The sequence below is a fragment of the Phasianus colchicus genome, chromosome 2 (assembly GCF_987193195.1).
Source record: "Phasianus colchicus chromosome 2, bPhaCol1.hap1.1, whole genome shotgun sequence".
NCBI lineage: Eukaryota > Metazoa > Chordata > Aves > Galliformes > Phasianidae > Phasianus > Phasianus colchicus.
In genome coordinates, this window is record NC_143437.1 from 96,677,251 (window position 1) to 96,691,589 (window position 14,339).

Consider the following 14,339-nt stretch of genomic DNA (forward strand, 5'->3'; position numbering starts at 1 on the left):
TTCTGACATGATGACATACATAAAAGATAAATCCTAGACAGTATTGCTATGGTCTTTTCTATTTCTCAAATTCCTTATTCATTTTTTTAGCTCTCTAGACGTACAGAGCTGCGAAGATAAGATGACAAAAACTTGAAGCACAAGAACCCACTACTTTCATTTTAAGTCAACTAATCAAACAAAGCTCAAGGTAAGAGCTTCCCAAAGCCATTAGAAAACTTGACTTTCTTCAAACACTTTCCCACCATAGAAAACAAATGAAAAGTTCCCCAAACTTTCCAAGCGCACCACCACTCTCACCCTTCATTTTCAGCTGTGACGGTAGGGAAACGGATAAGAAAGGTGAGAGAATTCATAATTGCCCTGGATATATCAGCTATATCAGGAAAGAACTTCCACACAAGTTCTGCTTGTTTTGACACTGTCAAAAATGTGCATCACAAAATATAACAGCATGGGTCAGTAGTACGAAGGCCATGGGCCAACAATGGACAAAACTTCGTAACTATCACTTGGATTGTTTTAATGCTGCTGACTGCAACCTACATTACAACCAAGCAAGAACTAAGAATAAGCTAGAAATGCAAAATCTCTGATGGAACGGAAAACTTTCCAACTGTCACCCTGCATGGTGACTTGCCTCTCTCTTCTGTGACTGGAAAACTGGAGTCATGCAATACAAGCCAGATAGCAAGTAATTTTACAACATAATTATCTTTATGCTCATGAAAACCAAACTGACTGTACTGTATTTCAGAGCACGACCGGCATTTTACAGACATTCAGGGAGTGCTACAGATAAAGAAGTAGTGGCAAGTGCAGCTGTACTACTTTATGTAATAGACAAGCCACTGGAAATTCAGGAACATGTGAGTTTCTGATAATTCCCTATCATGGCAATCTAATTGCTCTTTGCAAATCTGGCAGCAAACTGGTCTGGGTGTTTATACCACGTCTGCCAGACAACATACAGGAAAGGAAAAGCAGCTATCTGTTAGGAATGTGCAGTTCCTCCAGACAGATAATGAGGATACCTTCACACAAATCAACCTACCCTTTCCAGAGAACAATTTCAGTAATAAGTTTTATGGAACTTTGGAAATGATTTTCTCTGAGTAGGAAATATCTTTCAAAATGTTTCCAAATGCTAGCTTTCATAAATTTGATTAGCTCTATTCATCTATCAGGTTTGCATGATAAAAATCTTAAATCCTTACAACTTTGAAACTATTTTTGTAAATAAGTCATAACTCAGCACATCTTATTCACTGGTAAAGCAGCCAGATGACAATACAGATAAGCTACGAGATCCTCCACTTTCAAAAATACAGTGTAATCTTCAGTTGAAGTTACACAGAGAATTATCACGTCCTTTGTCTTTTCTGATAAAAAAAGCTTAAAAACCCACATGCTGACAGAACATAGTACAGTATAAAACTTCCTTCTCAGTGATTACATCTTTTAATTACTTGTGATGGTGCTGCTCATTAAAGAAAAAGGAGGACAAATGTTGTCTATCATACTGTCACTCGTAGCAGCAGTAAGCAGGACTCACGCTTCATAATCCATTCATGATGTTAAACTACTACATCAGCAGCACCATCACCATCTGCAACAAATTTTACAGGAAGATCAGAAATTGCTTCCCACTTATCACAGATCAGTGTTTTTCTTCTTGTATGTGTGAAAAGCAGTACCTTCTTTCAGTCAGTGCATGGAAAAGAGAGGATATCCTTTGTTGGGAATAAGCCTAGCGTGTTATTTTTCAGTTTGATAGTGTTTAGGTTAAAAAGAGGAAGTTCACATTTCTGTTTATCAAGATAAACAATTTTTTTCCTAAGCTTGTTAATACTGTGAGATGGATAATATATCATGCAGCAGGCGTTCTTGTTATATTTGCACGATTTTATGTATAAAGGATTAGAATGTTCTGAATGGAAAATTGCTCTAGAATGATACACAAAAACTCAGTTAGCTTAAAGGCCAAAGATGCACTTAACTGTCTATTAACGGAAAGTTTCTTTCTTTCAACACCATCCCAAAGCATGACTGTAATATGCTACTCTGTAACATCCCTACTTTATAGTCATTTCAGATCCTGAAATAAGCTAAATTACAATTGAGACCAATATTTCCCATTCTATGTCATAACTACTGCATTTTTGTTTTACAATGTTTTATTCCCAGGGAATGAAATGTTTTCTGGACAGTGACAAAAAAATCTCTTGGCTCAATTCAGTTCCATGCTTGCTTTCCTCCCTACCAAAAAGGTCTTGATGTAACAGCTGCATTGACGTAGATGAACAACTGTCTTCTGAAAACAATTCAGACTCATTATACCATCTTCAAGAAGACAGTTTAGGTATTTCAGGATGATCTAATAATACCAGTCAGACGACATGAAGACATCCTAAAAGAAATCATAATCTTACAGGCTACTGCTTATCTTTTCCACTACTACATGAAAGGAGGATGTAGCGTGGTAGGAGTTGGCCTTTTTTCCTGTGTAACTAGAGAAGGAACAAGAGCTAATGGCTTCAAGTTCACTAGGGGAAGTCCAGGTTGAATATCAGGACAAAACTCTTCTCAGAAAGAGTGGTCAGGCACTGAAACAGTCTGCCAAGGGAGATGATGGAGTTCTTGAACATTCCTGGAGGTGTTCAAGAAAAGAGTAGATGCCAAACTGAGTGACATGGTTTAGTGGTATGGTGGTGATGGGTTGATGATTGGACTAGATGATCTTAGCTGTCTTTCCAACCTTAGTGATTCTATGATTCTGTGAAATACAAAGAATTGTACTATTTAATTTATAGCTTTTGCCATGCAGAAGCCAAACATCAGGTTAGAAGATGAGACTCATAATGCCAAATGGCACCCACAACTACTTGAATACTGGCTGATGATACACAACACTGATCTTAGCACAACTGGTGGAGAGGTGTTAGCCTCTAACCATATTTCACCATATGAAGATCCAAGAGAGAAAGGACAACAGTTAGACCTCAAAAAGATTAAAAAAAAAAAAAAAAAAAGGAAGAATGAGGAAGAAAATCTTAGACGGATAAAAATTGATAGGACTATTCTGAAAGGCTGTAACAGAGTTATGTGTGGAGCATGCCATACACAAAGAATCTCTCACATCTTTAAGTGAGAAACAACTAAACTTTAGAATAAATCTCTGATTATTATAACCCTTGTACAGAACTAGTCAATGGCACTGTCACCAGACCAACAACTCCTCACTCAGTTCAGTCAGAAATGGCAGCTAACTTGAAAAACTACAGTCCAAACAAAACATGTTCTCCTAAGACTAAGAATTTTTTTTTTTTAAAGACTGTACATCTATGAGTGGTACAAAGAAAAAAAAGAAAAAAAAAAAAAACAGTGATAAAGAATAATTAAACAGGCAAGCAGAGAATCTAAAAAACGAAGAAATAAAATAATTTAAAATAACATGTAGGAAAGGAAAGAAGCACCAAGAGTGTCTAGTTTGAAAAGCTACTTCACTTGATGAAGACAAAGTCGATAAATATTTCTAGCAATAACAAGATGCATACATCCAAAGAAGGTATTGTATTAGAATCCAGACCCAAAATGAAGATATTCTTGGAGAAACCAAATCACTGAGCAGGCAAGAAATAGCTGTCCTTGAAACATTTCCACTTTATAACTCCAACAGCCCTGAACTAGGAGAGTACCGGGATATCAAATGATTTTCCAAAACCACCTGAAGAGAAGCCAGAGATGCTCCAGGATTTATTTCTTCTTAAAGAGCTTAATATCTTCCCTACACCAAAAGTACATTGCTTCTAGCCTCAACAGGGAGTTTTCTGCCAAGACTGCAGGCAAGTAAAACAAAAACAAAACAAAAGAAAAATATATATATATCCAGAACATAGAATATTACACTCAATTAATTAAACTCTTAATTGCTCTCTTCTTTTAGCAGCCTAATGAATAGAGCAAGTTTAGTTTCAGTATGTATAATATGTAGCCCAAATTTTCAAGTCCAGCAAAGGAAACAACACTGGTTGAAATATCTGCACTAAGATGAGATGTGTTCATGTAACCAGTAGTAATCATTCAGAATGAATAACATATGTGCTCCTTTCTTTCCAACCAAAGCACCCAGAAGCTAATATATAGGCTCTGAAAAGAGAACATTACCCGTCATGGAAGCTGACAGCTTAGCTTAAATTGAAGAGAATACAGCTCATTTTAGATCTCAGTCCAGTGGACCAACAGATGCCAGCTGAGCTTTTTCCTCCCTTCACTTCTTTGGACAGAACCAGGTTGCACTATTGACTCAACTTATGTTTCTGAGTCAGTAGTCTGAAAAGTATCCCAAGGCGCACACAGCTCTCATTTCAGTCTTCCCGAGGCACACATCAAAGCGAGGTATCAGGAAGCCAGCTGGCAAGAAGCGGGTTCCAAGTGTTTGCATAAACTGCAAGTTAACTATTAAACTATTGGCAAACAGCCCGATTCAGAGGCACTTGCCTTCATTAGAGCCCAACAAAATAAAATAAAAACAAAGTCTCTAAGCAAAGGTGCTCAAGATGTTACCTATATAAAACAAACGTTTCATTTTAACGGTCAGATTAAGCTGGGATTTTACTCACTTCCTGCCCCATGTACCTGCACAGTGCATCCTCTCTCCACTTAAAACCAAATCTGTCTATTCTTTCTAGTAAACCCAAATCGCTCCCCACCTCTACTAACAGTTTGCAGACGAAAGAAACAATTGCTCTGATTTATTTTTCTAAAGAAAAATATAGTTCACTCAGACATTCCAAGTCTCAAATGTCATACCTATCACGCTGAAAATCCTGCAGGAAAAGCTGAAGCACATCATTTCACTTACAGACAATATTATGATAGCTGTCAACTCCTTCATAACCCTGAAGTTCAAGAGACAAGTCATTTTTTGCAATGGAAATTGAGCTTTGGCATTAACAATGGAGAGAACGGGCACACATAGACAGATAATTCATTCAGACATGAGCTCAGTCAGACCATATTCCAGGCTAGCCAGACACACAAACCAGCTCCAGTTCAGAAGTCATACAGCTGTGTTCACACAGCACTGTGCCCACACCAATAAAACCTGCTGAGAGGCTGGGTATATTAAGCTGGGCACAGTCTTACGCTGTCTGGCCAGCTCCAAACAAGGACCGAGGATTCTGGGTCTGTCTGCATTCATCCATGGAGATATGCCCCTGTGCTGCAAGACCTCTGCACACCTCTTCTGAAATGATTGGTGGGAATGATGGGTGCGTAGGGAGCTGGCAGGGGTGATTGATGAGCTGCTCTCGGCCATCTACCAGCATTCCTGGTTAAATGGAGAAGTCCCAGAGGATTGGAGGCTTGCCAATGTGACTCCCAGCTACAAGAAGGGCCGTAAGGAGGATCCAGAGAACTACAGGCCTGTCAGCCTGACCTCGGTACCAGGGAAAGTTATGGAGCAAATCATCTTGGGTGAGATCACACAGCATGCGCGTGGCGTCCAGGGGATCTGGCCCACCCAGTATGGGTTGATGAAAGGCAGGTTGTGCTTGACCAACCTCATCTCCTTCTATAACTGGTTGACCAGACTGGTAGACAAGGGAAAGGTTGTTGATGCAGCCTACCTAGACTTCAGCAAAGCCTCTGACATGGTCTCTCACAGTATTCTTCTGGGGAAACTGGCTGCCTGTGGCCTGGACAGGTATACTCTTCTTTGGGTAAGGAACTGGCTAGAGGGCTGTGCCCAATGAGTAGTGGTTAATGGAATTAAGTTCAGCTGGCAACCTGTTACAAGCGGTGTCCCCCAGGGGTTGGTACTGGGCCCATCTTGTTTAATGTCTTCACTGATTACCTAGATGAGGGGATTGAGTATACCCTCAGTAAGCTTGCAGATGACACCAAGTTGGGAGATAGTTGGACTAGATGATCTTGTAGGTCCTTTCCAACCTTGTGATTCTATGATTTTTTTCATATTTTGTAAACTAGAGCCCAGCACCATAAAATTCAAGATTTTAAGTATCTACAGTACTCCCTTGTAGTTACTCCAATAAAGACTTAAAAAAAAACAACCAACTCTCAAAAAAGAGTAATAATTACTAGCACTACAAGGCAATGAGGGCTGGGGCAATCAAGCACAGAAGTACTTCCAAAAGCTCTGAAACACAACTGTCCTCCATAGCAGTAGTTTCTCCCTCGGGCATTTATTCTGTTGTGGCACTGAAGAATTAAGATTTTGTTCTTGTCAACATCTCAAAAAGAGAGGATGCATCTTAAATTCTATTTGTGACTATCTCAAAGCAAACAGATAGAAAATTAAGCTATTCTCTGAAAACAAACAAGCAGAAAAACCAAACCATTGAACCTTAGTTGTTATGAAAAGCCAGAAAATTTTCCTGTGAAAGGAGATCATGTAAAACTGCAAATCACTTGGTCTCTCAAGCTTTGCCTCAAAGATGCATACAACCAAACTCATCTTTGTCTGTACAAAGGAAATTACTCAGTGTTCCAAGCACAGGTAGAAGACATGCCTTAATAACCTACTGACATACAAACCAAAGGACAGGTGTGCATTGCTGAGCTCAAATAACGAGCCCCAGAGATCAAGGAATAAAAGCAGAACGTGAACACATTAATAACATTGAGTTTTCCTTAATAACAAATGCCCTGGAGCCCTAAGGCTGACATGACTTCTCCGTTTTATATTTTCTTCATTTTCTTCATTTAAAAAGATTAAACAAATAATAATAAAAACAGCCAACAAAAGCAGTTTTTGTGAGCTACCTACTCAATTTTTAGGAAATGTGGCAAGTAACCATTCAATTACACCATGCTATTTGTGATTTGTGCCAGCCCTTTCATTCTTGCCAGCGAAATGGCAGATAGTAAGTTAGCAGAATATGAAACTTGTGCCTTTATATCAAAATGATTTCTTCTACCTTTAACTCTTCTGTTGTCTAAAATGAATATTACATGTTTTATGCTATCTGAAAATACTCACTTGTAGTGAACTAGAGACTGCTGAATAAAACAATCATGTCAATACTTAAGGCACCTTCATCAGCCTTCAGATGTGAAGACATGAACTGGACAAGTTTATCCTATTCAAAAAGCAAATATAGTCTGAGTGGTAGCTTTTGAAACAAGTTTTAAGTGTTCTCATACACATACAAAAAAATCCACAAAAAAAAAAAACCAAAAAACACACAAAACCCCTCTTATTTGTATTTATGCTTTAGATTCATCATTTGGGAACCAAGCTTGGATCCATTTGCATGCTCATGTGTCACTGTGAACCTAAAACCTGTAAAAAGTTATGACTCAAACAAGTTCAGGTGGACTTGATCAGGGAATGCTGAAAAGGAATATGGTTTAATGTTGATTTTCATTGGAACAGCCTGTTCCAAACTTGAAAAAGTACTAGACAGTATTAGGCAGTATTTATGTTTGCAGTTAATGTCTGTTGAGCACAATCTTAGATCTAATACAGAGTGTTTATACTTCTTAGCTAAAAACTCCATATTCGATTTTAGAAACATAAATACAACATTCAGAGAGGATTCCATGAAAGTGATATTTTTTGAATTTTTTTTTTTTTTTTTTACAGTCTGTGCAAAGAATCAAAATAACACTAACTAGAACAAATTCTAACAACATTCATTGCTAGTGACAAATCAAGGAAATGAAACTTTTTCTTTACTAAGTGGCAAGGTTGAATATGAACCTCTAACATGCTATGGTGGTACTGTTCATCAATCATGCACACCTGAAGACAAAACAAAAAATCCCAATGAACAATTTTAAGTGAGAAGCTGAACCCTAGCCTTAGCAACAGAAAGAATGTGCTTTTTTTTTTTTCCATCCAAATTATTTAGACGCTGCAACCAGTCAATTTAAGTTTTAAAAACCAAACAGACTCTGAAAATGTGGGCGTTTGCCTTCTCCAACCCACTAATTAAAAGGCAGATTGATAAAAAAGGCTTGGAGACCTACTCCTGAAACCTCTACCTACTGATAATATGTGGCCTAAAATAGAAAATACTTGTTGTACCTCTGCCCTTGTTACCTAAACCACGGAACAGCTCCAGAATATAAAGTGATTAGAATTCAAGAAATAGACAATTTATCATCCCTGAAACAATCTCACATAAACAACACACAAAAACCTTATGTATAAAATTCTACATTTCTTCAGATGCAAAAATCTGACAACACGGTTTGGTACAAGTGTTATACAGAATAATTCAGGGGAGTATACTTCTGGGGTTACACATGTATACATAACATGTATATAGTGTATGTTCCACAATGGAAAAAGTAACCTAATGAATCTATGAATCTGCCCTAAAGGGCAGAAAAAGAAAAGAAAATTAAAATTGATCTCTAAAGATCAATAGTTTGTCCAGAATGTGAAGAAAGTGACTTAGGGGGAGGCGTACATAATTTTTAAGCTCAGTATGCCCTGGAACATCTGTACACACACCCTAGTATTCATCTCCTACCAGGCCAAGAACACCCTGTTGTTGAGTCTCCCTGAAACCAACCCACTGCAGGCAAATGCACAGTTATCAGATGAGCCTTTTGAGAGAAGAGTTCCACACTGGGCACCGAACAGAAGCTACTGCTAACAACCATACACAAAACCACACAATAACATACCCCTGTAAGAACAGAGAATAATATTTACTGCCATGACTACATCACTATGTACTACAAACTGAAGACACTTACGAAATATTTCCCAACAGAGCAAAATCATCACCTCAAAAGTAAGCTATACAGTCCCTACTTAGGAATTCTCTTCTGATCAGCTATCAAAAACACTTGACTTCTTTTTTCCACATCAAAGCTCTACCTGCATTTCCTACCACCACGTGCCAGTTTTGCAATCAGTAGGAAAAGACAAATTACAAGCTGTTTTGTTTGCTTGTTTGTTTGTTTGTTGTGGGTTTCTTGTTTTTAATTAATTCAACATACTACATGAATAAATTAGGGTTAGCTTAAGTGCACTTTATCATGAGAAATCAGAGAATGTAGACGTGAATTTGCAGAAATCATGAATGACACCAAACTACTGACAGATTTACAAGAGCAGTATCAGCAACAACTTGTATTACTTACTGGCATATAATAGATATTCATTCTAGGGGCTTCATTGGCAGTCATTAGCATTCCTAAAAAGAGATTTCCACAATAAAAAATATCAGTCACAAGAGGACAGCATTACTTTTAAATATACACGTACACACACACATATATATACCTGAAGTATTTAATTCACAAGAAGTGGATTTGTACACAAGACTAAGGAAAGAAAAGCCTAATAGCAGTGCAATTAATCAAGTGTAATTTCCTATATATTCATGCCCTTTGTCCTCTATCTTAGCTCAACATCACTAAGCAACACTAAGCTCTAACAACTGCAGACCACCAATTTTCTTAACAAATTGAAATAGTTCATCTCGTGACACTGTCCCCAACAAATTCAGTTTGCCTTGCACTCTAAATCTACTTTGGGCACAAACTAACACAAGCAAGGGGCTGGGTTTTGTTTTGCTTTGTCTTCAAACACATATTTATAGTCTAGTCATAAATCATAATAAGGTCTGCTGCTTTACTCATATTTCATCTTGGGAAATCAACAGGAGATTGTCAGCAGGAGAGACAGGATACTGTCACTTCAAATCAAAGTGGTATTAGTCTGGTGGGGAGAGCAAAATCTGAAATCTCAATGAATTTTCCTAAGGCATGCTGCAAATAAGGGTTGCAAACACTTTGTAAAAATATTAAAATCCACGAAAAATTCGCAACTGTCACAGGAATACAGATACATTAAAAATGAGAAATATCCCCAAGTTTGCTCTAGATAGGAATGCAGTAAGGACATTTGGTGTATACTTGTTGTTTATTTCAGTTTTGACTTTCCAACATAGCTGATCACTATGTAATACATGAAGACAGAGCATGAAGAACAAAAGAGCAATCGAGTTAGATAACACTGTGATCTTGAAGTAACACATGCTACTGAGACTTTGAATAAGTGGGGCAGTTACCACACACCCGGAGGGCAGAAATATAATTTACACCCAACTACAGGAACACAATTAACATGGGTGGAGTAATCCTTCCTACCTAATCCTTTTATTAAAAACACACAATGCAGCTGGACTCTTAATATCAGAAAAAAAGGGGGCTTGCTTTCCTGGCAGAGCGAGACATTTGTGAAAGCTCAGTCAGCAAACTGAGGCTTAACACCAAATCTGGAAAGAGTTGCAGGCAACTGAAGGAAAAAGCAAGATTCATGGTATATTTTTCACAGGTGATGTGCTCCCTTGGTATATCAGCATGCTTGCTGCTACTACAGGAGGCAAAGCATTTCTCCACTGACTATGAATCACCAGAGATAAAACGACAGAAATTAATTCCGCAGGTGCTTCAAAGATGACAGTAAAGGGAAGAACTCCTCTTTGAGAGTCTTCCACTAATAATTAAAGGCGGGAAACTGTCTTCAGAAGAGTACAAGGGCGTGTACTAAGGGGGAAATACAGAAATAAAATTAAAAAAAAAAAAAAGGAACAACTCCATGAAAGATGTCTATGTGCACTTTCATCATTTCAGCTTGTTAGTTCTAACCAATTTTTATAAGAAGGACCACACCCAATCGAGCTACACAGCAGTCTGCTTTGATCACTTCAAAAGGGAAGTAAAAGAGAACTCTTCTTTCACAGGAGTAGTTTTTTAAGACCGTCCTTAGAAAGGACACTGACTGTCCTTAGTGATCAATTATATGGTATCACTGATCTAAAGGAATGAAAATGTGAATGTGAAGCAGTAGTAAATGGGAGAAGCAGTTTTAGAAAAAGTTCCTACAGTTTCTGCTTGTGAAAAAAAATTTGGAATGATTGAAATTGTTGCTACCTTCCACAGTCTAAAACACAGCTTGAAAACTGCCAGTAGTACAATAAAATTACAAATAGAAAAAGGTAGAAGTAAACCTCTAGAAATACTAGGCATCAATTTTCTCAAAAGAAAAGCCTTCTAGAAGTAGATTCAATGATTTCTCCTTCATGACATTTCTGATACTGTTCTCTTCCAGTTTGAAACAAAACCTGTGAGTTTCTCATGAGAGAAATTCTGAGTTTTGGCCCATGTCAGTGAGATAAAATAAGGAAAAAGTGTTTTGTTTCACATGACAGCAAACAGTAAAGCTTTTTTAAGTGAATGAGAGAAGATAAGAGTTAAAGTATGGATTTTCTCAGCAGTCACTTCAAGTTAAGTCCAAGAGCACAGGCCGGGCAAAGGTCTTGGGATTTCCTGTACCATGCCAGCTCCTGAATGTCCAGGTGTGCCCTGGGAGTGCTGGGACCCAATGACATCACCAAGCTATAGCCATATTGGCATTTACATGTCACTGCCTCTCCTGGCTTTCCAGAACTGCAGCACTAATATGACTGGAAGTACTTCCTTCAAATGTTCATACTTTAAACTCTAAATATCGGTGAACTAACGTCAGGCATCCTAAATTTTGCTATCCTCTTTAGCACTTGGAGTCCAATTGCTAGCACTGGAAGACCACTCTGTTTCAGAGAGGCAGAATCCTGAGCATTAAAACAGTGAGCTAATACTTGCATTAGCAGGATCCTGCAGATCTTATAGTGTTTTACTGCATAAAGTCAAAAATGCCTGCTGTCTCAGCAAAGCTCAATATGCAAGTGTTCATCTTAAAAAAAAAAAAAAAAAATTCTTAACTGAAGTTGGCAGAAAAGACAAGATAAGTTTTAACTCGTTAGAAATCTCAAACTCACTTATCTACAATCTTGAATCGAGCAGTTAGTATGATTCAAAATCCAAGTTGCTCTGTGTTCACTGCTACCTCTCTAAAATTAAGATAATAGCAGAGTTTGCAACACAGGCATTCTCCAATCAAGAACTTTGTCCTCTGCCATCCTACAGACCATGATGTTTCTTTCATCTTTTCCAGTGCTGCTTTCTAAACAGAAAGAGTATATCATGCACTAGTTAAGAACTAAGCAACTATGGGAAAAACTAAGGTCAGTTGCAATCTATCTAAAGCACATGTGCACATATAACCACCATTCTGTAAAATATTTTTTTCTCCCATGAATTGGAATCTGGAAACAGGTTAAATGTGGCCGTTTTTCTGACCTTGAAACACAATGTTATAAGACGCACCAAATCTGAGAAGTCACAAAAAGCATGCAAACCTGTAGACTCTGCTGTGCTTAAAAACAAAAATATTCTTTCTTAAGAAGGACCCAGTGAGTACCATACTTAAAAACAGGAAAGATTAAATAGCGGTAAACATTTGTAAAAATTTGTAAACTTGTTGAAAAGTTTTTTTCCCAGCTCTAGAAAGTACACTCTGACTTATCTGGAGCTTAGCTTAGACAAAAGGACAAAGTTCTTTCTCTTATGAGATATTTAAGATACTTGAAAAGGCAAAAGAAGTCAGTCACTCAGTTGAAAGCAGAGCAGATTCTAACTGCTGAGAGCCTTTGATTTAATGCAGATGCAGAGCAAACAATGACATTAACTAGCAAGTAACCATTTTTCCTAGCTGCGTAATAAGGAGGAAAGTAGACCTAATTTGCATCACTTAAATGAAAAAAAAAAAGCAACATTATGGACTAACACACACTTTCCTTTTTGAATAAAATAAATCATAAATACAGCTAACATACCAGAATTTGGATAAAGACAGACATCATTGATATCATATTCTGGCTCCATTGAAGTAAATATCTTCCCCTGTAATTGAAGGAAGATAACATATTACAAAGAATTCCAAACAGTACAGTTAAACACAGTAAATCTAAAAGATCATTACTAGCCATTATAGAAGCTAATGATGATGGAGTAAAAATAGCACAGAGTTTGCAGAACAATAAAACGTTACAAAAGTATCTGAACATAACATAAAAACTCAGTATTGTATTCTGTCTCTGATCAGGTCTACAGTAGCCTACAGGTTACTGAGGACACCGCAATGTACAGTGGCACTCCTGATTTCTTGGTTCACAGTTCTGTGCTGAAAAGATACATCAGTTTCACTTCATTTTACTTTATGCAAAAAGAGGATGAGGGCCACAAGTTCCTGGCACATTGCCACACTTTGTTCAAGTCTGAATGTGGTAATCTTAAACCTTCTCATTTTGCTAAGTGTATTATCTGAAATGATGGATTGGGAGTGGAATTTGATTGTGCAGTTTGGTACCTCCAGCCTGCCCACGTCAACTTAGAATGAAATATGGCTTGGCACTTTGTTTGTAAGTTACAAACTCAGTATTAAAGAGGTCTAAGCACAAAATAAAAATATTAAAAGCATCCACTGGTATGTAGTTCAGCACAGTAATGAAGTTATTTAAGAAAACGGTAAAAGCAGGAAACAAGATTTTCAAAAACTAAGAACTGGAACAGAGTCTGAAAAATCCAGACAAAATACAGGTGCTCTTGTAAGCCAAGACACAAGACAGCCAGTTGAAGAAGTGTGTCTACGAACTGGGCCACAGAATACAAAGCATGAGAGTACATGCCTACATGGTTCTAAATGAGCGACAGGAACAGAGCAAATTTTCATCCTATTCCTCTTTTCTCTTTCCCTGCAGCAATCCCACCTACCTTTCCGGGCCCTTCCTTTCCCACCCAGTTATATGCTGGTACCCCACCCATCCCTGGTCTCTCCCCGATGATTAATAAGAGTCCTCCCCCACCCCAATCTTAGCAGACAAAAGCCTCACGCTCCCCACCCCAAGGCACGTCTCAGCATGGGGCTATTCTGGTATCAAAGCCATATGCTCTCCACCCCACAGTCTGCCTCTGCAGTTGGTTCCCAGCCAGAGATAGTCAGGAACCAACATCTGGGAGAGGTGGAGCCAGCTGGAACACACTCTAGGAAAGCATCCAAAGCTATCTTTGCCTTCCAGCGCTAAGAAACCCTCCCTTTTCCCACTGCAGAGCCCACCTGACAAACCTTGCACTGTTAAATTCTCAGTGAGGAAAATCTCTATACCTAGGAAAAATGGAGAGGGGCCATTGCAGATGTTTTAAATAATAGCCAGTAAATTATTTGCCTTTTTAAACAATAAAAAGTAACTGAAGAGCTTAAAAAAATTGCTTGCAATAATAGAAAAAAAAAAAAAAAAAGGGCTGTTGAAAGTTCATGAAGAAATACAACAATAGAAAAATGGCTGCCTGAAATAGTTAGAAAAATAAGTGCCTCTAAACTACTGTAACTGTTCTTGATATGTTTCATTATGAAGCCAAAAAAATCACAGATACAGCATGGAGCAAGTTTTTTAGAAGGAATACAATGACTA

General features: G+C 37.9%; 1 protein-coding gene across 2 annotated transcripts in view; it reads right to left on the reverse strand.

The window, feature by feature from the left end:
* The window catches only part of NOL10 (nucleolar protein 10), a 51,181-nt gene that overhangs the window by 23,690 nt on the left and 13,152 nt on the right, over window positions 1-14,339 (reverse strand). For both annotated transcript variants that reach the window (XM_031611318.2, XM_090136368.1), the window contains 2 exons: window positions 12,705-12,771; window positions 9,124-9,176 (listed from right to left, as the gene is read on the reverse strand). In XM_031611318.2, the coding sequence (XP_031467178.2) occupies window positions 9,124-9,176; window positions 12,705-12,771 (120 nt within the window). The remainder of the gene's footprint in view (window positions 1-9,123; window positions 9,177-12,704; window positions 12,772-14,339) is intronic.